Raw genomic sequence first — 26,392 nt, 5'->3', positions numbered from 1 at the left:
ATAGCTAATTCAATGATACTTATTTTTTATTATAAATGTTTTTACTTTTTTATATAAATCTAATCAAAATTCAGGACGTTTGACTCAGAATTGCATTCTTTCCCAAGGGAGTAGTAACTAAGCCACGTGTATGATAGGGCCGGCTAAACAGAAATAAAACCAGACCCAGTCCAGACGGCTAACGGCCTTCAACCCAATCTCGCGCGCACCACCGATTCTACCCTTGGACTGATTCGTGGTTCCGCTCTTGGATGTCCCAACATTTCAGTGGAATAAGCTCCAACCGTCCGCCGTCCCTCTCCTAGTACCCCCGTGCCATCCCAACGAACCGAGACACCGACACGTAGGCCAACCTCTCCGCTGACCCACCTGTCATGGGAAGAAAACGGATCGGATACGGACGGATATTACCGATATTACATTTGTTTTCATATTTCTATCTGGATTCGGATTCGAATACGAATAGTGTTAACTATGTCGGATAGGATAAATTGAATATCGACATCATAAATATGCAATTTGAGTATTTGGATACGGATACGGTATCAAATGTTGATATCTGAACTTGATACGGACAGATCTCAACCCCTCTAAACAGATTCAGTTTCGAATACTGTCGGAAAAATATCCGTACCGTTTCCGAGCCGCCTCGCATCCGTCGTTCCCCTCCTTCCGGCACAACCCCACAAACCCAACCCAGCACGCGAGCGGCACGAGAAGGGCTAGGGTTCCGGCGAGGCGAGGAGACGGCGAGCACCATGGCGGGGATTCGGTGGCCGCCGGAGGACCCGGAGATCTTCCCTTCCCGTATGGTCGGCGGCGGGGCTTGGGTCCCCGTCGCGCCCCCGGGAGAGATGGCGTCGGACGACGACCGGTCGGTGGCTGCGGACTCGTGGTCGATCAAGAGCGACTACGGCAGCACCCTCGACGACGATCAACGCTACGCCGACACCGCCGAGGTCCTCCTCGCCTCCGCCTCCTCCTCCTCCGCGGCCGCGCCCTCCGCGTCGGTTGCCGTCCACCCCTCCTCCGATTTCAGGTGAACTGATTCTACTCCATTTCTGGTTCCTGTGCCGCAAAATGGGCGAGTATCTGTGATCTGATTCCTAGTTTTGGGGGAAACAAAGGCATCAATTCTCCGCCCCTTATTTAAGCTTAATTTGGTCCAATGATCTGTCGGTTATTGCATTTTGGTCCAAAATGGTCTTATTTTGTCTGCGCCTAGTGTATTCAAGTTATCCTTGCTGTGGATCTTTAACAGCTTCGATAAGGATGTCCCTGACTCCAGCGACGTTGAGCCTCGGTTGCTGGCCTTGCAGAATTTTCAGGATGGTGCTTATGCTGAGGATCTTGCAAATTTCCATGAACGCAGCCACGCTGATGACTGGTATTATTCTTCAAGCTATTGTATTAGTATCTAAAATTGTTTGTGGCATAAACAATAACCTAGAGTGGCAGCCTTTTTTGCCTGGATTATGAGTGTTCCATTGTCATTAATAACAAAACTGGTTGTACCTTTGCTTATATGAGCGATCAGGTGCATTATTTTAGTAAGAATGTAAAGACGACTCGAGCAACCTTGGGTTGTGCGAACTTTCTACATTTGCCATGCCATTAGCCTTTGGCATTGTGGTATCTTTTTGAAAGCACCTTTTCTATAGATCCTATAATGTTGTATTTAGCTTGAAGTATCTTTTTAGTTCTGTACAAGAAAAAAAAACTGGAACCAGTAAATATTCCTGTAAAAGACTGTATTCCACAGCTGTGGTGTAGCGCATCACAACATTTTGCAACCACAAACTGGCCTTTAGACCTTGCGTTCCATGGGAATAATAAACCTTATTTTATCCATGTTTAAACTTTACCATGTCTACTTCTAGTTTTTCAGGAAATATGATGATGATCATCTTTTATTTGAGGCTTGGCTATTATAAACCATGTTCATCACTTGTTGGTGAAATAGGAGATCGAAATTTGCAGAGTAGTTTTTCTTTTCTCACTTTTATCGGATTACTGATTTGGGTTTTGGGCAAACAGCTGTTTGCAGCAATTTTCCCTTTCAAGAAGAGATATAAATACTGATAACAAAAAAAAGTGATGCAAATTTAATTGTGTGTTCCCCCCTTTGTTTTATGCATTTGATGCTTATATTGTTGTTGACCAAAACCTGTGTGGGTTTGCAGGTTTGGCACTGAGGTCATGGATATCCGTGTAGGTTGGACCAAAAATTTGTGCTCTAGCAGGGATTTACCCAGCTGCAGCGTACTTGACATTGGGACTGGGAGTGGCAGACTCTTGCAGCAGCTTGCGAAGCAGGGGTATGCTGAGGAAATGTGAAACTCTGTTTTTCATTGTTAATGCCAGCACTGACCTGTTAATATACAATATACAGGTTTTCCGATCTGACTGGGATCGACTATAGTGAAGGCGCGATTGAGCTTGCTCGGAACCTTGCAATTCGTGATGGGTTTGAGCACATTAATTTCTTGGTGAGTCTGCTAGTGAAGCATATATTGTAATTTGTAGATTCACCTCGACATGCATGTCCGTATTGCATGCCCACATTTGCTGTCCTTCTTGTGCTTCAGTTTATAATATATCCTCAATGGTTCTCGTTGTATCTTAGGTGCAAAACTAGCCTTAATATTGTAAGAGCAGAAAGTAATTATTTCAGCTTATATGAATGGTCCTTTTGCAGGTTGATGATGTATTGGAGTCGAAGTTGGAGAGAAGATTTGAACTTGTCATGGATGAAGGGACTCTTGATGCAATTGGGCTCCATCCTGATGGACCTGTGAAGAGGTAAATGCATGTTTACTGTGTAGATGTTGATGTGTTTTTTAGTCCTCGTGCAGTATTTACACAGATGCTTACATGTTTTCAATTGCTGAAACTTTTTAGTGCGGAAAGAATGAGATGACTTTTCCCACATGTCTAAGCCTCTAATTTATGTTCAACTTCTACATTTCAGAATGATGTATTGGCAGTCAGTCGCTAGCTTGGTTTCTCCTGGTGGTATATTGGTCAGTTCTTCCATCCAAATTGGACCTGGAATTTTCTTTTTTCTTTATACATTTATGGCAGAATTATGAAAGGCCAGTTTTACATTGACAGTGAATTTTGATGTATCCCTATTGTATCTACTTGAAACTGCTATGCACATGTGGTATACTGCTTTACTGAATAATCCTCCTTTCGCTTTATGTTTTCATCTTGTGACTACCTGTTAGTAATGACAAAAGTAGTATAGCATATCCCTGTACGAGTAATATGGCCATTCAATCCTCTGATGTCACTTCAACGAATTTTTAGGTCATCACATCATGCAGCAGAACCAAGGATGAGCTGGTGCAGGAGGTAGAGAACTTCAACCAAAGGAAGCTTGGTGCTATGGGCTCAGAAGGATTGCCGGCTAGTGAAGCTGCGGTGTTCAGCTACCTCGACCATGTCCAAAGTTACCCTAGTGTGGATAGTTCTTGCATCACGACCGTTGCTTTCCTGCATAAGTGAAATGAAACATAAATGTATGCTTGGTTTATTGGCCCTAGAAAGTTACCATACCTGCTACGATATTAACTATGTACCCAAATCACTGGTGTGTCTGGATAATGTTTTAGTATTTTACCTTGTTGGGTTGGTTCATCAGAGCTCAGATGTTACTATATGTTGTTTTGGTATTGCCGGATCCTGGATTTCACTTTGGTATACTCTTTGAAAGCATGTCAAGGAACTGATGCAAACAAGACATCCAGATGTTTTAATGCGTGGAAACCGGGTACAATATCTGACCAGAAACACAAGCTGCATGTTAGCACGTATCGTGGCAGATGACTCACAGGACCTGTCTCGAGTTTTTGCAATACTAAGGGCAAGCTATTACAGAGAGAAAACATCAACAACAATAAAAATGGATAATTTGACTGCAATTAGTGATACAAAATGCAAGATATAAAAAGAAAAGAGACCAATAACATTTGGAAACTGAAAAATAGTTTCTTTGATTTGCAATTGCAGGTACATTTCACAGTATAATATCTTCAAGTACACAAGGGTCACTGCAGTTGAGGCTCACAAGTTACAGTATCCGGGTGTCAGTAGTCTGCTATTTTCTCATATGTACACGAGTAGCAGGGCCACTACATTCTTCTCTATGGACATCGAAGCGAGTGGCTTCAGACTATCCTACTATGTCACCACATTCTCATTTTTGTAGTTTTTGTTTTGTTTTGTTTTTTTCCCCCTTGTGATCATCCTTGCTTGTCAGCTACACACAGGAGGCGCTGGAATTTCCTGTCAGATGGGAGGTTGGAACTTGGAAGGCTTGTTCTTGGCCATGTCAGTAGACTGGTATGAAGCGTGGTTGCGAGTAATTTGGATGTGCCGAATTGGTAACTGTATCCTCTTCTTCTTCCTCTTCGTCTTCCTCCTCACTTTCTGATGAAGATATATATGCTTCCTGGCTTTCCTGCAGTGTTAGATGATCTAGATCCGAGAGTTATGCCTGACACAAATTTATGTTTCTACTACTACGAATGGAGAAATTTCCACAGGTGTGACATGCAATTATGCCATAGTCTGCTGCTGCTAAACTGAACATGATCAGGATTGCATTTGACACAGCACGACCCGGTAATGAAATTACCTGCTGCTGCCGTCGACGGTGGAAGCTTGCCAATGCTCTCACCATCACCAGGATTGGGAATAGGATTCCCAGCAGTCCTCAGCACCAGAAGCTTTATTTCCAGAAGCAGAATGCACAATAGGAGACATCAAGTCAAGACCAAGGCCTTGTTTAGTTGGTGAAAATTTTTGGGAAATGGTACTGTAGCACTTTCGTTGTTATTTGGCAATTAGTGTCCAATCATAGTCTAATTAGGCTTAAAAGATTCGTCTCGTGAATTTCGTCTAAACTGTGTAATTAGTTTTATTTTTTATTTATATTTAATGCTTCATGCATGCGTCCAAAGATTCGATGTGACGGGGAATCTTGAAAAATTTTGCAAAATGAAGTGGAACTAAACGGTACCCAACTTAAATCATACTAAAAGATACTGGTGACAGTTTATCGTCAATCTTACCGCAAATAAGGCCAATGAGTACTCCCCATTGTCACCAATCATGAGAGGAAGAGTGTGGCGAAGGACCAGGAGTGCCATGAACTGTTCAATGATACAATCACAATGACGGATCTTCATCAGACAGGAGATACAGGAAACCACATCAACCACTGTTGGTTTTGATGTCAGAAACTCACAATTATGGCAATTGTCCGGCAACACAAGGTGCTGCTTCTTGTCCTGATAGGAAAGTAGTCATCGTAATTGTCCATAAAATCACGCTCCGTGGGCATCATTGTTATTATCTGGGAATCATTGAGATCTTGCCGGGCAATCTCCCAGTTCCCTCTGTAGAGAAACGTTAAACCATTCATTGAGAGAACTAAGCAAGAACACAAACCAGCTTTATTAAGAATGCTTAAAGAGATAAGTACCTGAAGTTCATTGGTTGAAGTTCATTGGTATACTACCATAGTGAAACAGCTGCTGTGGAGAAGTATAACCTGGCCTGAATTGCTGAAGAAACATAGCAAAATTAAATCTATAGTCACGTTTCCATAGTTGCACATTTGTTAAAACTGTATCACCAGTTGACATATTTGTTAACCAATAAACAATATGCATAGATCACTTAAAAGTTTTTACCTGCAGGCATATTTCACACATGGTGTCGCCTTTCTCGTTGCACCAGCGCTGAATGCATTTCCGGTGCGCATACTGCAAGAAATAAACTAATAGTTTAATTTGGTTCCATCACTCTAGCTTACTGAAAAATACATCTTCTTAGTCCATTCCTCACACAGCATGGTAATCTGTCCACTATCAGAAACAAGAACGCACAATAAGATCAACACCAGGGTGTTTGCGTTGCTCTTAAGTTTCAACTACATTCTCGCCTTGCATTCAGCAATGCGGGTAGTTGCCCCACACATTGTGTGAAGGTCACACTCAAACAGATAGCTCCCTCCACACCCCTATCTTTTGGAAAACACCAACACCTTCTCCTTCCCTATATCTTTCAACGCACTATTACATCGCTGTCACATAAGAAGGCCCACTACATAACATAATAGATAGTGCCTTTCAAGCCACACTGAGACCAACACAGCTGATTTGGTTCAAAGCGCTTGTCCACAATGACCCTCAAGTTAACATGGAACTCCCAAGTCCTAACTGCGCAACCTACAACATCTAACCCCAACCATAAAAGTCAACATGCCAGGTCAACTAAATTAACTAGTGCCCAATTTAAAATCTAAAGAGGCCCAACATAATACTGTAGTAACAAGTGGCAGCAACTACATCTTCTGCTGAATTTCACTAAAAAAACATCTTCTGCTGAAAAAAATCAACTTTTCATTTGACAACAGTCAACAGGAACTGTAACACAATTTTTTAGGAACTCTGAGAAACAGTTGCATAATCACCATAGCACGATCATGAATCTGCTGCATAACCAAGAGCACTTATTTTGGCCCAAAATAAAAATAGCATGATTAAAGAGGACAACTACCTTGAGGCTGCCACAGCAGGCGCAGGGGGCCTCCATGCAGGTGTCCCAGTCCTCCTCCTGGCAAATCCTGCACTCCACCTTAGTCGCCGAGCCACCGCCCAGGGCGCCATGGCAGTACTCGACGGCCACCGTCTCCTGATGCAGATCGACCATCCGCTTCCCACCGCCGATCGCCGCCTCCAGCGTCGACTCTGTCAGCAGCCGGTCCACGATCAACGCGAGATGGTCGCCCATCAGTCCTGCGAGAACGCAATCCATGATTCAGGGAAACAATGCCACCATCTCCACGAATTGCAGACACTCGAAACAGAAAAGCAATCAAACGCAAATCACAACTGCCAAATTGAAATCGTGTTTGAGACATCCGTAAGAGTGCCGAGAGGCAGACCAAGAACCCAATGAGGAGCAGGCGGTTGCAGGCGGAGGGGATCCAATGCAAGCATGCAACTGCTCCCTTTAACTGACTGACAGAAACGAACCGGCAACCGCTTGGAGATAATGGATTGATTTTTTTTTTTTAAATACTAAATTGATAACCGCAAGAAATGGAGGTCAGATTAGTGGAATTGTAGAAGCTGGGCCAAGAGAGGACAAGACTGTGAGGGGTGGATCGAATAATCGGCAAGTGTACCAAGAACAGGTAAAAACCTCCACATTCGGAACACGGCATATGATGGACGAATAAAGCTGCCACTTTTTTTTTAAACCAATTGATGAGAGTTGGCCAGCATTACAGCGTGCACAAGGGGTACGAGGAAAGCGCATTTATTAGTGTTGCATCGAAGAAAAAACACCACGAAAAAAAATGATTGAACACCAAGAAACCGGAACTCACCGAGGAAGAGGAGGCGCGAGAGGGGACGAGCAGGAAGAAGGAAGGCGGCTGGGCAGCTGGTGAAGATACCAAGCGAACTCTCAATCTCGACGGTCGGAGCGTCTGACGAGTTAAATCTAACTGAATAACACAGCAGCACCAAGAAGAAGAACCAGATGACGGGAACAAACAAATCTTTACCTTGTCAACAGGGCTCCGAGACCGGGAGGAAGAGGAAGCTTCGAAGGCTGGATTCGGAGCGGGGTTAAGGCACGGAGGGGATTGGGTTGGATTGGTGGAGGGGTTAAGGGACGCAAGAGATGGAGTGCCCTCGCCTCAGATGTAAACACAGCGATGGAGGTGGAGGGGAGGCCAAGCCAAGGCAAGGCCAAGGCAAAACAAACCCTCTTTGCTGTGCCTCTCTCGCTAGTCGCTCACTTGCAGCAGAGGTTTAAATTAGAAGAGAGGCAAGGTTAAGGGTGGGAAACAGCACTGGTATCGTATCACCAGGCAACAGCTTCACTGATAACCCGTACCTTTTTAACTATTTTTCTCTCACAACGAATCAGTTAATAGCCAAACAAACAAGGCAACTGCAGCTGTTTTGTTGGCTTTCCTGGAATGGCCTCCTACTTTGTCACCTTCCAAAAGCTTTCTATATTTTCTGGAGGTTTGGAGGGGGTGAAAGGCTCAACTTTTCCTTTTGACTTTTTTTCTTCTTCTGAAAAAGGAGCCTTCTCTTTCAGTTGTGGTAAATTGGTAATGCCTCTGGGTATCAGTAAACCAGTAAGATTGCAGAACAAAGGAGTACATCATCAGACACCCGTAAGAACTCTTCAGATCTCACCAGTTTGTACTGCTCATGTCTAGTCACTGTTACGAATGAAATGTCCTGATGGCAATGGTGCAACAATGCCAGTGTCTGAAACAGGAGTTGTCGAGAGGTGATTCGCCGCACCTTTTCTGCACAAACTAGTTCATCAGAATACATGCGCTGCATTCTGGGCCTTTGACTGATAGTAGTACTTTCGTTTGTATTTGATAATTATTGTCTAATCATGGTCTAATTAGGCTTAAAAGATTCATCTCGTAATTTACGATCAAACTATGTAATTAGTTATTTTTTTATCTACATTTAATACTTCATACATGTGTCCAAAGATTTGATGTGATGAAAAGAGGGTAAAAAAACTTACAATCTAAACAAAGCCCTGCTTAAATATTACTCTTCTTGCTCATTCAGTCATTTGGACAAATAACCAGGCCTACAGATCTGCGGTTGGAGTCTCTGGACGAACTGGCCAGGACGTGCGATTTGCATGCCCAAGAATCCATTTCGCGTGAAATGACATGAGAGCTGCTAAGGGCATGTTTAGTTCCAAATAAATCATCTACTTATAAGTTAAAAAGTGAAATAAGTGACTGATTTTGTCAAACACCATCAACTTATAAATCACTCCTGCTTATAAGTTTTAAGTTGGTTCACCCCTGCTTAAAATTTATAAGCCACCCTTTTCCACATAGGGCCACGGCTTATAAGTCATCTATAACCAAATAAATATAACTTATAAGTCACTGATTTGATAAGTCATCGGACCTATGCAAACCGAACAACTGCAATAGACGGGTGAGATGTGATAATTCCTGAATTGCGTCATTAGCCGGCAAGATTCTCCCTGTACTTGGAAGAATGCAAACGGGTTCCTTATAGGTGGCCCACCACTTCTGCGACGGCACACGAGTCAAGTTACAGGAGTGCCCCTCCCGGAACTTGGACTTTGGTAGCTCCACTGCCCTAGGACTAGGAGCAGAGTAGGAGGCAGTAGGCTAACCGCTTTGCACGCGTCTGCCGCGACTGCTACGCCCACTACTCCTCGTTGCCGCTAAACCACGATGCCCACTCGGCCACTCTTCCCGGCCGGCGGCCTCCGGGAATTTCTTTTCGTGCCCACTCCTCTAATTATCTTGTGCCTGCAAATGCGCAATGTTGGATCGTGACGCGAGTGTGATAAATCTTGCGAGTTCAGATTAAGGGCCTTGGAAAGAAATGCAGGAATAAAAAAAAACATGGGAATAGATTGTCCTAAAATTTTGGAATTCTATATGGACGGAGAACATATGGAAAACTGTAAGATTAAAGGTATGGGGAAAAACATATTAATTCAGAACTTGTTTGAATGAACTCGTGTCCACTTCAATAGTGTTCAACTAAACGGCCTTAAACATCCGCTAAACGGTACAATTGCGAGTTGTTTTGTTTAAGAGTAAACAAAAATTAAACGATTAACCGTTTAAACAGTCAAAAAACACAAGGAGAAGTAGTCTAAATGCTCTAAATTGAACGGTGGTAAATGGTTTTAAACGAGCTAAATTGTTGTTTAGACGAGTACAGGTAAATCCAATTGAGTTTTACATGCATAAATTTATACACTTAAGTTTATTATATTCATAAATATATATACTTGATTTATTACATGCATTAATATGTATATTTTGATTCTTTTTACATGTATAAAATAATTGATTTTTACTTTCATAAATATGTATAAGTGATAGAATAATTGATATGCATATTTTTGGTAACATTGTGTAAAAATGGTTTAGACCATTTCAATTTGTTTAAACGCTAAATAAAGGATGACTGACTGTTTACCCTTTAGCGTTTAGGATAACAGTGGTTGGAGCGGATTGAGATGGAACCTAATTTAATTTTCATCTCAATCCACTCTAACACATGAATTGAGATGAATACGAGTGGATCCAAATAGAGCCTTAGTAAAATTTCTATAAAACAAAGTCATTCCATAGGTATTTCATAAGAATGTAGAACCCCGATCCTTAATTTAAAAGGGATTTATAGGATTTTTTTCCCTATACAATATCAATCATTTATACTTCCTCTAGTGTTCCTTTGTTCTAAAAGAGCCCAAGAGAGTAAAAATCCAATTTATATGTTTAACCCTGCAAACAAAGTTAGGAGTTAAGAGAGCAACCAGAAGAAGGAAGAAACAAACAAAGAAAAAAGTCTATTTCTAAAAGGCTAACAAGAAGCGCATTTTTTAAGTCTGTCAATCGCCAAAAGTGGTGGCAATACTTTTTTCTTCTTTTTTATTTTTGCAATTTTTTTCTTCTTTTGGATGACCGTATAATGCTAGAATTGAGTTTCGAGTGGGATTTATTTGTTATTTCACAAGTTTGTAATTATTGGTCTTCTTTTTTTATCACAAGAGATAAAGCTGCATTTGTTTCTAGTGTCTAAAAAATGATTTTCTACTCGAGCAATCCACTTTTTATATGTTTAACCCCTTGAGCAAAATGTTGTCTTAGATTTATTTTCTCCAACTTCCGTTGGGTCCAATCTCCATGCTAATGAGAGTTCTTTTCTCAATGAAGAGTAATTTTAAATTTGGATTTGGTAAGCATATAATGCTAAATTAGCCCTAAACATATAAAATTGTATGAAAATAATGATGAACATTTCTTAATGCATTTTCCAAATTTGGATATCATGTTGCCACAAAATATGAACTTAAACAAAAAAAAACCCAAAAAAACTCACTAGGGGATATAATGGATCAAGTGAAATAGGTTTTTTGAAGAAATTTGAGCTGAAATTCTATTCATAGGGCAGGCAGAGAAAGTGGATTGCTAGGCAGTAAACCATACTCTTCTTCTTTTTTTTTTTTTTTTTGCAAATTACTCTAGAGCTGATAAAGCAAAATTAAGAAAACACACCTGAACATCAGTAGGTGCTTAGGGCAGGCTTAAACAAAGATAATTTACCAATTTCATTAAGCACGGAGAAAAAAATTCTTAGGGTAGCCACATGTAGGTGAAAGACGACCTTAAGGCAATGATGACGTTGTCAGAATTAACCACAGCCATTGTGGAAATGAACCTTAAGAAAGTTTTTAGAGCTCGTTTAGAGAGGGATCCAAACATACCCTCAAGCATCTCCTGGAAACGCGTCACCTCATCATTTTTTCCCTCTCATATGGTAACTTCTACCTTTTCCCTTAAAAAAAAACAATTGCTACCTTTTTCTGTACATGAGAGAATCAAAGGCAGCTCGTCAACTCGACAAGTAGCAGCCGCACGAATTTCATTTGATGATGACCAATCTCTGAAGTGACAGTTCATTTAGGTAGGAGCATGCTCTAGCAAACGCTCCAAGGATGTCTGATTGGGTTATGGTGCCTCGCATTTTGACCCTATTCTTGTGATGAAATAAATCTTGTCAGTGTCTAGTGCTGCTGCGTGAGCCAATGCATATAGTAGTGCAGCAGGGATTTCAACTAGATGTCTAAGATGTGGCTATGCACTCATCATTTCAGTAGAAGAACTCCAAGTTCAAACAAGAATATGTGGCCGGTCGACTTGTCCATTTCCATCACCAACTCTCTCGAAAACTCATCTGAAACGCGCCAAACCAAAACAATCTCTGAGATGACCCAAAAGCTGGCCAAAAAGGAAGCTCAATTTGCAAAATCGCTCTTGCAGCTAGGTTAGTCTTGGTAGTACTTTGGTTGGAGTTGGGTTGGCGAACCCCACAACCAAGCTGGTGTCCTCAACATGCGGCTGCCATATGGAATCCTGCAGAGGAAACCTAGTTGTTTAGGTGTGCGTGGTCTGGTTTGGTTGGCCTATACTCTGTCTCCTTGATCTTGTTTAGAACAAACACATCTTCTGTACTAAAAATTGTTGGCCTTTGCATCTACCCGGAAAACAAGGACTATGTTTTCTGAATTAAAACGGAAGAATGACGTGCGATTTTCTTTGGATGGTAGACATTTTTTTGAAGAATGGGAGACAGAATTTGTTGCACCTGTTTTCTTCAATTTTGTATTCAGGCTGACTAAGTACACATAAAAATGGTTACAATCAAAATGGAGCAGGAGAGCACTAATATTTTGTTAGCTCGAAGTGACCTGCCTCTAGCTGAAGCCAAAAAAAAAAAAAGGCAACTGTCCGTATCTTAGTCCACACATTTTTTAGTGTATGATACGCATGTGGGCAGTCAATGGGACACGTCTTCTTGGGGCCGACCCGTTGATGCTAGCCATGTGGCCTCACGACGTGTTCCTGGTTCGCGACATCACAGACGCCCCGATGTTGGAGGAGTTTGCAGCTTCTCTCGGCACCAGTCAGATCGTCACGTGTCCTCAACTTGAGCACCTGGCATCAACTCCGGCGGCCACCCAGCTGGAGGTTGCGGCCAAGGCGGTGGTCGATCTCCTGCGTGCGCACCTGTGGACAGCAGACGCTGTCCTAGCTTGAGTTGCGGACGCCGCCTCCGCGCCCCACTCAGTGGGCTGCGGATTCGCCACTGACGTCGCCTCAGCCTCGCCGGCAGCCATCACCGGCTTCACCTCGTCGTACCGTCGGTCTTGCGGCCAAACCCCATCTGGCGCCCGTTGCCCCAAGTGGGCCTTGCCCTAGGCAAGGAGTTCTGAATGTTCAGAAGGTTTTAGTCGCTGACGTGATTGAGGACCGACTCTGCTTGGCTCTCCAAACTCTTGTGCTTCAGGGAAGACCGACCCTCTGGGTGGCTCGGGCAAAACCCAGCGTCGGAGCGCCTAGGAGGAGTACTCGCTTAGCTGCTAAGCCTCGGGCACTCAATCCGACTCTTCAGGCGCAACAGGTTCTTATGGTAAAGTTGGGGCTCGCGGATCCAGCACAAACCGTTGACTCTGCAGGTATGAGTCCATCTTTGCTGGAGTGCTTTCGGAGTCCAAGCATGAAGCCTTCAAGGTCTTGTTCTTGGACAATGCGTTCCTAGACGACTTTGCCCCGGAGGTTGACATGCTTCTTGCCGAGCCAACGGCCGAGCACGACAAGGGGTAGTTAGGGAGTGCGTAGCCTAGTGGCCTTTCATTGGGCTTCGGCATCTCTCCCGCAGTCGAGGTCGCCCTAAGTTATTGTAATCCTCGGTTTGTTTTGGTTCTTTTTTTCTTTTTTATGTATTTTTTGGTCTTTCCACTCTTTGGTAAGCTTGGCGCTTGCCATTGATGGGCTAGCTTGTAATGTTTATCTACTTCCTCTCAATGAAATATGTGACTAGACACGGTCCTGGAAAAAAAAGAAACTCAATACCTATCAGAGTTAGTCTTAAGTTTCGAAGGATATATCTCAAATTTCTTCAAATTTTAGGCCCCATATGGGCCTGGTGCAAGCGGTAGAGTCTTACCGCCTGTGACCGGAAGGTCCCGAGTTCGAGTCGCGGTCTCCTCGCATTGCACAGGCGAGGGTAAGGCTTGCCGCTAACACCCTTCCCCAGACCTTCGAGTCGCGGTCTCCTCGCATTGCACAGGCGAGGGTAAGGCTTGCCACTAACACCCTTCCCCAGACCTCGCACAGAGCGGGAGCTCTCTACACTGGGTACGCCCTTTATATATTTCGAAGCAAACGACTTGCATAAGTGGCATAGCCATGACTTTAAACTTGAGCGGTCCAAGTTGATACAGAATTTTTGTTAATAATATAAATGTAACATGCTAACCTACAAATATACAATTTGTCGAAGTGAATACGAGTGCATCCAAACAAAACCTTGAAAGCTTTACCACTCCGACGTATTATTCATACTCATATCTCCCACACTTGCGGCTACTGTGTAGTCCTATATATTTTTATCCCTTGTCTTCAGGAACGAAGGGCAGCAGATGCATAGGCCTTGAGGAGCAAGCGTGGATCGGTCTCTATCACACACGCAACGACATTCATCCATGTATGCTATGTGTGCGAAAAAAAAGGCTCACACTCACTATCAGGGGTCGTCTCAAATTATGAGAACAAAACATGATGGTGTGGTGTATGATACGGAGAAGAAATGGCTTGCTCTGTGTACGTTCCTGCAGGGCGCAGGATAGATTGCATGTGGAGTGTTCAAGTATTTTGGTATGGGCCTTCTATAGGTGACGGGCCGGGGGGGCATACGTTATCTGGAAGCTAGCTACCACCAATACCGCCATATGGATCTCGTCAGATGAAATGAAAATGGAATCACGGTCGTTGAAGAAATGGTTCGTGTACTATACTATAGTAGTGCGTACATTCAGCTTCCAGCATGGTTGCCAGTTTGAAGTTGTCTGCCACTGTGTGCTAAGCTAGCCCAGCCCAGTAGTCTGCCCCTTCCGTCATGCCCAAACTGCATTAGGAGAGTTGTTCAAAGCTTTTTTTTGTTGTATCTGGTAGTCAACCCAGCATCATGAGCTATAGTAATTTTTGTTGGGATAAAAGAGTAAAAAAACAATGTACAATTAATCCCTCATCTTGTGATGAATCGAACATCTACCATCTGATTAGCAGCAGAAATTATCAATCACATGCACAATAGACACAACGATTTACGTGGAAAACCTGTTCAAGGTGAGGAGTAAATAACCACGGGACCAACCGGTCCACTCCAAGCTTCCACTATAATCAATAATGGGTAAGGAGTCTTCTCTATAGTATCTAGAGGATTACACCAACAACAACACATTCATCAAGTTATAAACTTGACATCAACTACAACCACAACATTCTAACAAAGAGGAATAACGGCAGCCAAACAGAGAAGTCACAGATTCTGCCCCCCTCGGTAATCGGTTCATATCTCACAAAGTACATCTCCACTATGCATAAATTTTGGTAGGCAAGTACCACTGACCCAATTTCAGCTCAGTCGGACACCGTTTGACCACCCAATAAATCATCTACCAAAATTGCTCTGTTCTGAAACTGCAGTGACCTGAATTGACAAAACCCCTCTCAAATCTGGTGCTCTACTCAATCAATCCTCAAACCAACTTTACAAATCGAAGTACTCTAAGTAAGGAACGAGCTCACCAAGTTTGATGCCAATCCAACCACGTTTGAGCCTTCAATCACCGGCTTGAAGATGGCCGGTTCAGAGCCATGAGATCTGGATAGATTTCCCATCTCATTCTTCCTCTCTTCTCACGTTGTGGTATGTGTGTCCTGCTCTCTCCCTTCTCTCAGAAGCAACAACTCTCCTGGAGAGTGTATGCTAGGGTTATCTCTGTTTTATGCTTCTCAAGAAGCAATCACAACTATTAATTCAGAACAAAATCAACGGTGCATAAGTATTGAGTTGTGGACTGTTTTGCTAGGTTCAATTGCATCATCCATGTGGAGGGACAACCCAACAATTTTCGTCCTGTTTGTTTGGCTTATAAGACGTACTTTTTCAGTCAATGAACATTATTTTTCTCTCACAATAAATCAGCCAACAATACTTTTAGCCATAATTTAGCAGCCAAGCAAACAGAGCATTTGAAGCCTACTGTCCTTGTCGTCAAGAGGCATACACAGTACTTTATTAACAGGCCACTAAGTTTCGACAGCTAGGGAACAAAGTACTCCCTCCCAAAAAATGAATTTCTCATTTTTCTAAAGAGTCAAACAATCTTAAGTGTGACCAAATATTTATAAAAGAATAATATTTATAAACATCACTACATTAATTATGGAATACATTTTCATAATAAATTTATTTAAAAATACAATGTTTTTTATGAACCTAGTCAAATTTAAATTATTTGATTAGGAACTGAGATTTTCAAAAATAAAGAAGTTCTTTTTTAAATGGAGGTAGTAGTCGACACCACCCACGGATGGACCCATTGTTATTACCAAAGTGTCAAGACTATACTGAAGCCTTTTACTCCAGTCTATCCAGAGCTAATGCCTAGTGCCATGATGCATGATGCCGAAAGGCCAATGCCCCCTTTGCACTTAGGACGGGTAAGCCGATCCCAACTCATATATTTTATTGCAATCTTGCAACTCACGGGAGTAGATTCATTTGTGACCGTTACAAGTGCGTGTGGTTGTGGTAAAAATAGCAAGGTGTTTTTACTTGGGGTTTACGTAAATAAGAAAAAGCTTCCTCTCCAAACTTTATTTACTTGCGAATAGCATGCTGTCCTGAAGAAAAGACAGTAAATGGGTGGTAGCAAACGGAATGATTGTGTGTGTGTGAAGCAAGAGTAATCCACGCGAGGCTGAACACTTGCTATTCTGTACTGTACTTTTGCTGGTAAATGTTCTGAGCCAGTTAACATGTCCATGAAATGAAGCCACACCAAGAGACCATGACAGTTTCAACTTTCAAGGAATGATCCCTTTGGTGACAGTCCTCCAGTTCTCCTGGACTCTTGTGCTCGGAAACCGCACTAAAATGGTTGGCACTTTGCGTCTCGCTGATCAGCTCCAACTCTCAGCACAGATCGACGACGCACAGGCTTGTCTGTTGTCTCTCCAAACAAGGAAATAACGAGAGCATTCCACACGAAAATGGCGTATGCGCGACAAAGCGCATGTCCTCGAGTTGAGCATCCAGAATAATCGAACATAAGCCCTTCTTTCGCCGGCGAACGGGAGGGCTTTCACCCCCTGATCGATTATTCCATCATTCTTGCAACGATACACCATGGGCCGCTGCATCTTGTTAACATACAACAGGAGGAAGCACTCGTCTCAACCTAACTCTTCACTGCAAAATGGGGCTTTGCCCCCAAGTGCTTCCGTCTCCTCACTTCCATACTTCTAACTATACCGGAACTCTATACTGAAACTATTTTACATAGCCATGGAACTGTACTAAATTCTGGTTACCATGGGATTAAGCAGCCTTATCCCCTTGCTACGATGGAGAGCTGTCTACTACTGGTGTGATCCTCGACCCTGACGCCAGATCGGACACCTCCTCCCTTCGGGGGCGGTCCGCGAAGAGCATCCAGATGAGGTAGAGAACAAAGCCCGAGGCAATGAGCGCCAGGCCCGCAGAGACTAACCCGAGGATCATGCTCCAGAGGAGGGCAGTACTGTGAGGCGATGGCGCTGAAGGTGGCACGGACAAACTTGCAGTCCTGGAGGTTGAGCAGGAAGGGGGCGTAATGGTACAGCGCGTAGCTTACATTTGCAGCCAGGACGAGTTGGCCGTAGATGTCATAGGTTAAGGTCTTGTTGCCTGAACACAAGTCGGTGTCTTGAGCCATGCATGTATAATTCAACCATGCCTGGAAAGTGAAAATGTCATCAAACAAACTATCTAAAATCGCCAGTTGGGTGGTGCACAGATGCAAATGAACCGGGTAAAAAAGGACTGTACGCTATGTGAAAAACTTTAAGTGAAAAAAATTACAAAGACTGAAAATAGTAACTGAAGAATAGCAAAACTTACTGTTGTTGCGTTTTCAAACGTGACCTCCCTATACTTGCACGGCCGATCATTGAGGTTTGAATCGTAGGGAGAACATAAGTAAGGCATGAACTGTCCTGGATGCTTATGATGTGGTCTTCGATTTGAAAGAGCAGATATAGCTCTGTTAACTATCCCCACAAGCCTCACCACAACTTCCTTGCTCTGGTACAATGTTCGATTCGTTGTGCTTTCATCCACACATGGAAGGATGTTGCTCAGAGCTGTCTCTGCTTGAGGATGCTGGGCCCACTGGTCCATTGCTTCGCAGGTATCCTTCGCAGCACTGTTGCAAAAGAATTGTAAATATGTTAATGGACTTACGTTCTCTTCATAACAGAACAGAATTCCCATGTGTTTAGCAAGGGACACAATGATGCTAGTTACATTATGAAACAGGGCGTATATTAGGTGTAAAAGCAATTTTACTTAATATACTGATCCTACAAAGATGATTGCATTTGCTTTGGTTGCGTAAGGAAAAACTGACAACTAAATGAAGTTCAACAAGAATAACACCCTGAGTAATTTAGTCTTAACAACCCTGAACATATCCACATCACAGCAAGGTTAGAAAAGGCAAATATTACCTGTTTAGTATCAGGAAAATTCCTAGAAGAATAAAGAGAGCCGCCACAACTTTCCAGCATAAGGTAACAAATCTGTAAGGTTCAAATGGAAAGGTGTCAAGACTGCAGCTGTACAGACCAGTCCAAAATACACTACCCGGTACATGATAGAAAGCATACATGTAAACTGTATATCTCGGTCCATATTGCTCTAAGCCTGCAGAAGAGAGGGGAACATGTGTTCAGTAAGGGAGTGGTAACACACACAATGTGAACAAGGGGGTGCAAAAAATTGCATATTGATTAACTGGACTGCATACCGTATCCAATGAACGCAAGAACAAGCAACACCACGGCTATGCAAATCAATACAACCGACCTATAAGGAAATAGGAGTTCAATTCTGAAGATGTAATTGCAGCAAAATATCACTAACTATTGCTAGATACAAGAAACAACAGCCATAATTATCCATTTTGGCATGTTAATATGCTTCTTGCAAGTAGAGCGGTGCCATATTATAGGAAAATTGACCTAATGATAAAGTGATATATATAGCACATGCATAGCTATCGAATGCTGATTCTATCAGCCAAGGAAACTAGACTGAATCTGGTGAAAGGGAATTTCTGAAACATACATGATATGGAGAACTTTTCTTATCCTTTTGTAATTTTCTGCTGTCTTCAGAGATATGGTGTCAGCGGCTTTGTTCAAGTCCCCCTTCAAATTGTCAATTTGACCTTGAACATCTGATGGAAGATAGAGTGCTGCCACAGTGATCGTCTGTGCAAATGACAAGTATTCCGTAACATTCCTTAGTGTCTGAATAGTGAAATCAGATTGGTTCACAACAAAATCGACAGGTCCGCGTAGCTTCTTCATGGAATTTACTCTGCCCATAGAGAAGGACAATGCACCCAGCTCTGGTACGAAATTAAAATTATCAGAACCAATGATAATACAACATTACAGCTATGAAAAGTTAGTTATTGACAAGGAAATAATCATAAATACGTAGAAGAATCATTTGCTTATACCACAATCACCAAACAAGCTCAAGAAGAAATAGTTTATGAAGAGATTTAGTGCATTACATTAAAGCAAGTGCGAAGACACCAAGCAACACAGGAGCCTACTACATCTGTATAAGAAACCTTTCGTTTGGGCATTTTGATCCAAAATAGCATCGTCCAGCCACAGCTATCCCGAAAAATATGAACCACAAAGCACCAAGAAGAAATCCAGAAACTCCTGTGAATGAAACAGACTGAAACAAACTTGATTCAGCTAACGCAACAATCGAATATTAGTATTCAGCAAAATGGAAAAGGATGGATTGACAGATAGCAGTCCCATCCTAATAAACAAACTGAACACTAACAAATTTCATTGTGCTTGGTAAGTATAGAAGTCCAGAGTTCCAGACTTAGGACTACTTTAACTTGAAAGTATGCTATGCCAATCCATGAAAGCAATGTCATTTTAAGATTTACACTAATATTTTTTAGCAAGAGAAAGTCCGGAAAAGAATAGACAGCCCTACAATATCTCTACTGGGTATATATATATGTATGTATATGAAAACTGAACTTCTCCAACTATTTCTGAACTCTAGATGGCAAAGCACGTAACTGGGTACGGTTCCATGTGCGTGTCACCAGCACTCTCTAAAAAGTGTAAACATTATAAATTAGACAACCAACAAGATGTTGTATAGTCCTGACTCTTGGCCCATGCAGTGTTTCCTATTACAGGACAGAAATAATCAAGCTAGTCCATGTCCTTATCATCTAGATTACTCAAAGTATCAGAGTATCCTTACACTATAAGCAACTGACTGAATCTCGGCTGTATGCAAAGCCTGTACTAGTCCTGCATAACCTGCTTCCATCAATCACCTAAGCCAGCTGAAGCTGTTTTGTTGTGAGAGAAAAATACTGTAGATTCTAGCTGACAAGCCGGCTGATAAGTTCAAGCGAACAGGCCAGTGGCATCTGTAACCAACTCAAGCTTTATGCTCATGACTCATGAGATTCTTTAAAGTTTAAACAATGACACGTACCGCCCAGTAGTGCTTGTTGGTGACGTTCCACCCTCCTTCATACATTTTGAGATGGCTGAGAACATCCGGCCGCCGCGTCCGGTCCTCTGCCAGAACCAGCGGATACTTGGCAACAGGGGCCATAGCTGCCGGTCCCGCCGCAGCCTCCGGCATACCTTTCAGCAGCCCCTCTGCCCATGGTCCCAAGTTCTTCACCTCTAAAATAAGAAAAAAAATATTTTCGTGAAACGCAACACTTTACAACTAATGTTCCCACTTGCCTACGCGATACGAAAGGCATGAGATGCACGATACTGCGTAAATGGATTACAGAGTGCAGACTACTGTATGTTTTGCCACAAAAACTCGTAAGAAATAGTAAATGCTACGTGTCAACCTGGTCCGAGTGCATGTGCATGAACATGTGAAGGAGACGTGAGAGAGAAGGGGCAGGTGGATCAGAGCACCGACATGACTATTAACTACAGCAATCGAATGGCCGGCACTTGACTTGTCCTAACTAAAAAAACACTAAAATTGGAATAGCCGAGACATATGCGGGTTTACTTGACTGACAGAGAAGATCTACCGACAAGATCGTCAGTACGATAAAACAATTCTACACCGCACGAAACTGCGATCACCGAATAAACACAAACGTCCTGAACTTGTGCTACGAAATCGAGCGGAAGAAAAAACAGACCCCAGCAAATTCGGGTCGGGTACACTCGATACTCGATACTCCAACTCCAATCCGATCCTACTAAACGCCTATCCATCGCGAGTGAGCTGACAGCTGAGATCGCCTGACACCGGCGGCGTTTCCGCAGACACCTAACCGAAGTACGACGACAGTACTAGCAGGTAATGAAAACAGTGGAGGCAGATTAACACATCGGACAGTCTCCTAATAAACCACAGTAAAACCACCATGACTATCGCAGCTTGTTCCGCAAGTGGAATGGATTGGAGCCACCAATCGGGCGTCGCCCGATCACAGTCCGACACTCCGACTCCCCGACCGTACCGATCGCGCAGAAACGACAAACCGAGATAGCGCTACGACTACGAGACAGAGATCGCCGGCGGAGGCGGGTGGTGGACTGGTGGTACCTGGCGCGCTTTCGATCTCCCTCGCCGCGCCGCCGAGGTCGGAGAGCGAGTCACCGGCGGCGACCGCCAGCACCGCCGCCGCAAACACGGCCACCGCGGCAGCGGCAGCGGCGGCGCGGAAACCCATCGCCGCGGCAGGAACCGCGCTCACGGCTCGCGGCGCCGCCCCGTCCGCATCTAGGGATCCCGCCGCGGCGTGGGTCGACCGGCCCTGGCCCCTGGGAAACGGCGGGAGTGCGGAAGGGGGGAGAGGGAGGGGAGACCACCACCGCTAGTGATACTGTCGCAGCGCGCCACGCCACTAGTGCCTGCGTCGGGCGGGGCCGGGGTCTTGTACGCCCGCGCGGCGCGAAGTGCAACCGCGTGTGCGCCTTTCCGAGTGTCCGTAGCGGCGCCGGTGCCGGTGACGTGTCCCTACCTTTCCGCGCCGCGTGCGACGCGGTACAAGCCGTGCGACTGTGCGAGTGCGTGCTGGGTCCCGCGCGGGGAACACGTGGGCGGGTGGTCCGGCGTGCCAGTGGGCGTGCAGAGCTCCGGGTGTCGCGGGGACGGGTGCACGTAGCGCTGGTGACTGGTGAGCAAAGGGCGCCGAAGGGGCAGTTCCAGGACAGGACAGGAGGTGATGGAGGGTGGGACCCAGCCCGGATCTCGTGTGGCTCGGTGGGGACTGGTGCCGGTCAGGACAGACTACCCTTAGGTTTGCAAATAATTATGGGCATTGCAGATGGAAGTGATTTTAGTCCGCAGGGGTAGTTTGGGGAGATGGGGTAGGGTTGTGACTGGAGGTGAAGTGATGGGAACACTGGAGAGGGGGTCCGGCAACGTGGAACGGGCGTCTCTGTCTCTCGGGAGGCGGGCCCACCTGCATGATGCTTTTAGTTCGTTTAAATTAAATTCAGCGTATGAAGTTTTGGGTGTCAGATATCACATGGAGACGTGAGGTTTGAGATACTAATACAAAAATAAATTATAAAATCTGTTGAACTGCCACATAAATTTATTAAGCTTAATTAATCTATCATTAACACATGCGTCGTAGTAGCACCATATAGTTAAATTATGGATTAATTAGGTTTATAAGATTCGTCTGGTAAATTAGTCGTAAACTATATAGTTATTTATTTTTTAGTCTATATTTAATACTCCATGAAACAAAGTGTAGACTTTTGGTGAAGAACTAAACAATGCCTAAGAAACGTGTTCGGTGGTGGGCTGGTCACTAGTGCGTATGATGCAACAGTTGGGCTCCGTTTAGTTTCATCAAATTCTCAACTTTGACACTATATAAAAAGAAGATTTCTTGTTATATCAAAATTGCGGTACATGTATGGAGTACTAAATATTGACGAAATCAAAAACTAATTACACAGTTTAGTTGTACTTTGCGAGACGAATGTTTTGAGCCTAATTAATCAACGATTAAACAATTATTACCAAATAAAAACAAAACAGCACTGTAGCTATTTGTAGCTACAGTGCGTCCGGCGGCGCCGAATCGGCGCAGCTAAACAAGGGCTTTCCGATGACCTATAGCCTTCCTTTTTTTGTTCCAATAAGTCAAGAAAGGTGGCCACTATCGCATGGCCGTTATTCTTAAAAATGTCCATGGAAACATGGCATCAGGATACAAATCCCCCCTTGACGGAAAGGTAGAGAGATCTGCTTGCTGTGTAAGCAACCATTGTAGCTCACAGCTCACTAGGAGCATGTTCGTTTGGTCGTAAACGATCGTAAATTTTTAGTTAGAACAGTATTTTTCTCTCACATTAAACCAACCAGCAGTAATAATTCATGATCATATACAATCATTTTAGCCCCAGCCAAACAGGCCGTAGGTAGGCAGGCGGGCCTTATCACATCGAATCTTTAATACTAATTAGGAGTATTTGTCCTGTTTGTTTGGCTGATAAGCCATGACTGAATATATTGTTGACTGATTTATTATGAGAAAAAAATATTATTCGTTGACTGAAAAAGTACGGCTTATAAGCCAAGCGAATATGGCGATTAAACATAGGCTAATTACAAAACTAAACATAGGCTAATTACAAAACTAATTATACAGATTGAGGTTAATTTACGAGATGAATCTATTAAGTCTAATTAGTCCATGATTTAATAATGCGGTGGTACAGTAACATTTGCTAATTATGAATTAATTAGGATTAATAAATTCGTCTCGCTAATTAGTCTATTCTTATGTAATTAATTTTATAATTAGTTCAAGTTTAGTTCTTCTGGTTAGCATCCAAACGTCGACGTGACTAAACTTTAGCACTGGTTCCCGAAACGGACTAAATCAAATTGCATAGTTGCACGCACGAAGCGGGTAGCGATCGATCAGCATGGGAAAAATCACAGGGAAGAACCGATGGAGCAGATCCACCCAGAGCTTGCGTCCAGCGACCTGCATGCACCTACAGCTACCAGCATGCTTGGTTGACTGGTTTATATCGTTGTTGATTTATAAAAAAGTATTGCTGACTGATTTATATAAAAAAATACCATTTTAGCTAGAAATTTACGATTACGCGGCCGTGCGCGGACCGTCAGTGCGGTCCGGGCGGCGACCGGCGGGAGCGGTGAGTCAACGGTCGGGCAGTGCCTCTCAACTCCTTCGTTTCTCCCATTACTAGGCGCATTATCTCATACAGGTGGTGACAGTTGGTGCCATCAATGGCGCAGTCCGATGGTGTCGCGCGTGTCCTGTCTGCAGAGATTGCTCTGGGTGCCGTCACCTGTCCAGTGCCATCTTCTTGATGGTTCCTGCGCTCGACTCGGTGGGTGATTATAATCGAGCAGAGTATGATATGATGGGTCCGTGACGGATCTATCTGGACTGCCACGTCAGAAATTAAATTACAATATTATTGTATTTTAGAGTTCCTCCGTCTAAAAAAATACAATTCTAAAACAGTCTTATGTTAAAGTATATTATAAACTTTCCTTTAAAAAAGTATATTATAAACTTGACTAAATTCATATAAAAATTATTAATACTTATCATACGAAATAGATATTTATTGAATTTATCGTGAAACATAGTTTTAAAATATAATTATTTAGTATCATAAACATTAATATTCTTTTATATAGTTAATCAAACTTTAGACACTTTAACAAAAAAAAAGCATCTAGAATTGCACTATTTTTTAGATGGAGGTAGTATTCTCATATACTATTATATTAATTAGGGATTTCAAAGAAATCTCATGTTTAACCTTAACATGATGCGATAGGAAAAAATATAAATTCTAAAAAATCTCAATTCCGAGGCAATCTAGCCTCATCCATAGCTAGAGATGGCAACACATAGAAACTTGTTGGAATTTTAAAGCCCTATATTTAGTTTTTAGTAATTGTGTGATAACTAGTGAACTAATATTTTGTAAGTGTCGATTAAGATATGTAAAGTCCACACCAAGGGAAAAAAAACTACAGATATATGTAAAAACAAATAGATATGTAATTTATAATTTATCACTATAAGATGGTGTTTACGGAATATTTATATCACTATCGTGTTAGAAAATGCACCATGAAAAAAGCATACAAATTAATATTTTTTTATTACTGGCACTAAAATGAACATCTAAGGTAAAGAGCCATCACCGTCACCCTAGGACAAAACTGCCGCCGCCCTTTTGATCCTGGTCGTTGTTGCCCTCTAGGCTCCTCTCCTTTCCTCCCATGCGAGTCCACCAGTGATCGGGAGAGGACATTGCAATTTTTGATTTCATCAATAGGAGACCAATTTGTAGCCATTAACGGTAAAGCGAGGTCCAAAGGAGTGCTCCTAGGCACTTCCTACGAGGATAGTAACGTCGGGTCATCGATATCATCATCCTTGCTTGGGGAGTGAAAATCAAGCATCCAACATGACAAAATCGAGGGTAAAAGGTGATGAATCCGCAGCATATGTACCCGAAGATGCAATTGCTGATGTTCTTTCATCATTTCAGATGCGTTTTAGATCTTATGGCATGTCTAATGTTTTAGAGTTGATCCTTAGATTCGGCATATAGATTGCACTCTGGTTTCGTTGTCTAACAAGGCTCTATTCATCTAGAGTGATAAGTTGCATCATGAAAAAACGCTAGGGGAAAAGGCAATGAAAGCATCAGGACATGATATTGTATGTTTTTATTTTAGATTTTTTTCATATGTAATTTGGAGATGTCATGTGTTGAGTTTTAATACAGCTTCTCTCCTTCGAATAAAATAATATCTAATGTTTGTCTCTTATAATGGGTCAGTAATGATAATTATAGATTGTTTATGAAAGTTTGTATTTTCTTTGTTTCATAAATAGTTTCTCATTGTATTTCCAAGCTATTTGGAATACGGATTTTTTTTAGTTCTATGTTTTTTCTGTAAAACTAATCTAAATCTGTGGAAACTTTGTGTTCCAAGAAGCTCTTCACGTTTACCAGGATATTTAGTGAAATATTTTGTGTTCGGCGATATGAATACTTTCCCAACCGAAGGGGAAAAAGATAAAACGCATAAGCCGCCAATGATTTGACGACCAGCAAAGTGAAATCCAAATGCCAAACGTCAAGCTCAAGGTCACCAGAAGCGACAAAGCGACCAGCATTAGTACTTTTCTCGTGTCCAGTACAGCCCCCGGGTCATCCGAGCTCTCAAAGTTGAAGACGTACAAACTACCAAGTGACTATTCAAACTGGATGACAAACCACAAAAATTATAAAAAGGTGCTCAAATTTGATCTGAGACCTTTGGGTCTCGAAGTCGAAAGAGAAAATGAAGATCAAGCACACACTCTTCTCCACCAATCTCACAACAATCCCACACTCAAAAACCACGTAGTGAGAGACGAGGAAGAAACACAACCAAGAGATCGGCACCCTAAATGACATCTTGACTAGAAACTTTACTTATATAGTTAAGCCTTCATTTGGTTTAGCGATAATTGTGGTCCATGGACGAGCGGCGTTTGGTTCACGCATTACATGGACACTGACATCCATCGTGAGAGAATATTCTCCGTAGATGTTTGATAAGTTTATATATAAAAATCTGCCGGACATACTTGCCCATGGTTTCTAATCTTT

At 42.8% G+C, this 26,392-nt stretch overlaps 2 protein-coding genes and 1 pseudogene across 5 annotated transcripts; 1 reads left to right on the top strand and 2 right to left on the bottom strand.

Annotated features, from left to right (window-relative positions):
• Positions 1 to 640: 640 nt before the first annotated feature.
• On the top strand, positions 641 to 3,647 carry LOC136461870 (uncharacterized). The gene is made up of 7 exons (XM_066461220.1): positions 641 to 1,039; positions 1,262 to 1,387; positions 2,184 to 2,318; positions 2,393 to 2,489; positions 2,699 to 2,802; positions 2,972 to 3,023; positions 3,313 to 3,647. Exons 1-7 carry the CDS (start codon positions 759 to 761, stop codon positions 3,508 to 3,510), a joined length of 993 nt encoding a protein of 330 aa, XP_066317317.1. The 5' UTR covers positions 641 to 758; the 3' UTR covers positions 3,511 to 3,647.
• A 113-nt stretch (positions 3,648 to 3,760) lies between these two features.
• On the bottom strand, positions 3,761 to 7,825 carry LOC136461871 (uncharacterized). Of its 4 annotated transcripts, none has more exons than XM_066461222.1 (9): positions 7,586 to 7,825; positions 7,406 to 7,507; positions 6,571 to 6,809; positions 5,703 to 5,774; positions 5,509 to 5,573; positions 5,255 to 5,408; positions 5,079 to 5,159; positions 4,643 to 4,733; positions 3,761 to 4,482 (listed from the first exon to the last, which is right to left on the bottom strand). In XM_066461222.1, the coding sequence occupies exons 3-9, from the start codon at positions 6,802 to 6,804 to the stop codon at positions 4,337 to 4,339; spliced, it is 843 nt and encodes a 280-aa protein (XP_066317319.1). In that variant the 5' UTR covers positions 6,805 to 6,809; positions 7,406 to 7,507; positions 7,586 to 7,825; the 3' UTR covers positions 3,761 to 4,336. The 4 variants fall into 4 exon arrangements, with proteins under 4 accessions (XP_066317319.1, XP_066317320.1, XP_066317321.1 ...); XM_066461223.1 differs by having other exon boundaries at positions 7,406 to 7,461; XM_066461224.1 differs by lacking the exon at positions 7,406 to 7,507.
• Positions 7,826 to 16,263: 8,438 nt separating this feature from the next.
• Positions 16,264 to 21,631, bottom strand: LOC136457873 (uncharacterized; annotated as a pseudogene).
• Between the last annotated feature and the right edge of the window lie 4,761 nt (positions 21,632 to 26,392).

This window comes from Miscanthus floridulus, chromosome 6 (genome assembly GCF_019320115.1).
Source record: "Miscanthus floridulus cultivar M001 chromosome 6, ASM1932011v1, whole genome shotgun sequence".
NCBI classification, from domain to species: domain Eukaryota; kingdom Viridiplantae; phylum Streptophyta; class Magnoliopsida; order Poales; family Poaceae; genus Miscanthus; species Miscanthus floridulus.
The sequence above is the reverse complement of the archived record's forward strand: the minus strand, read 5'-3'. Positions and strand labels throughout refer to the sequence as shown.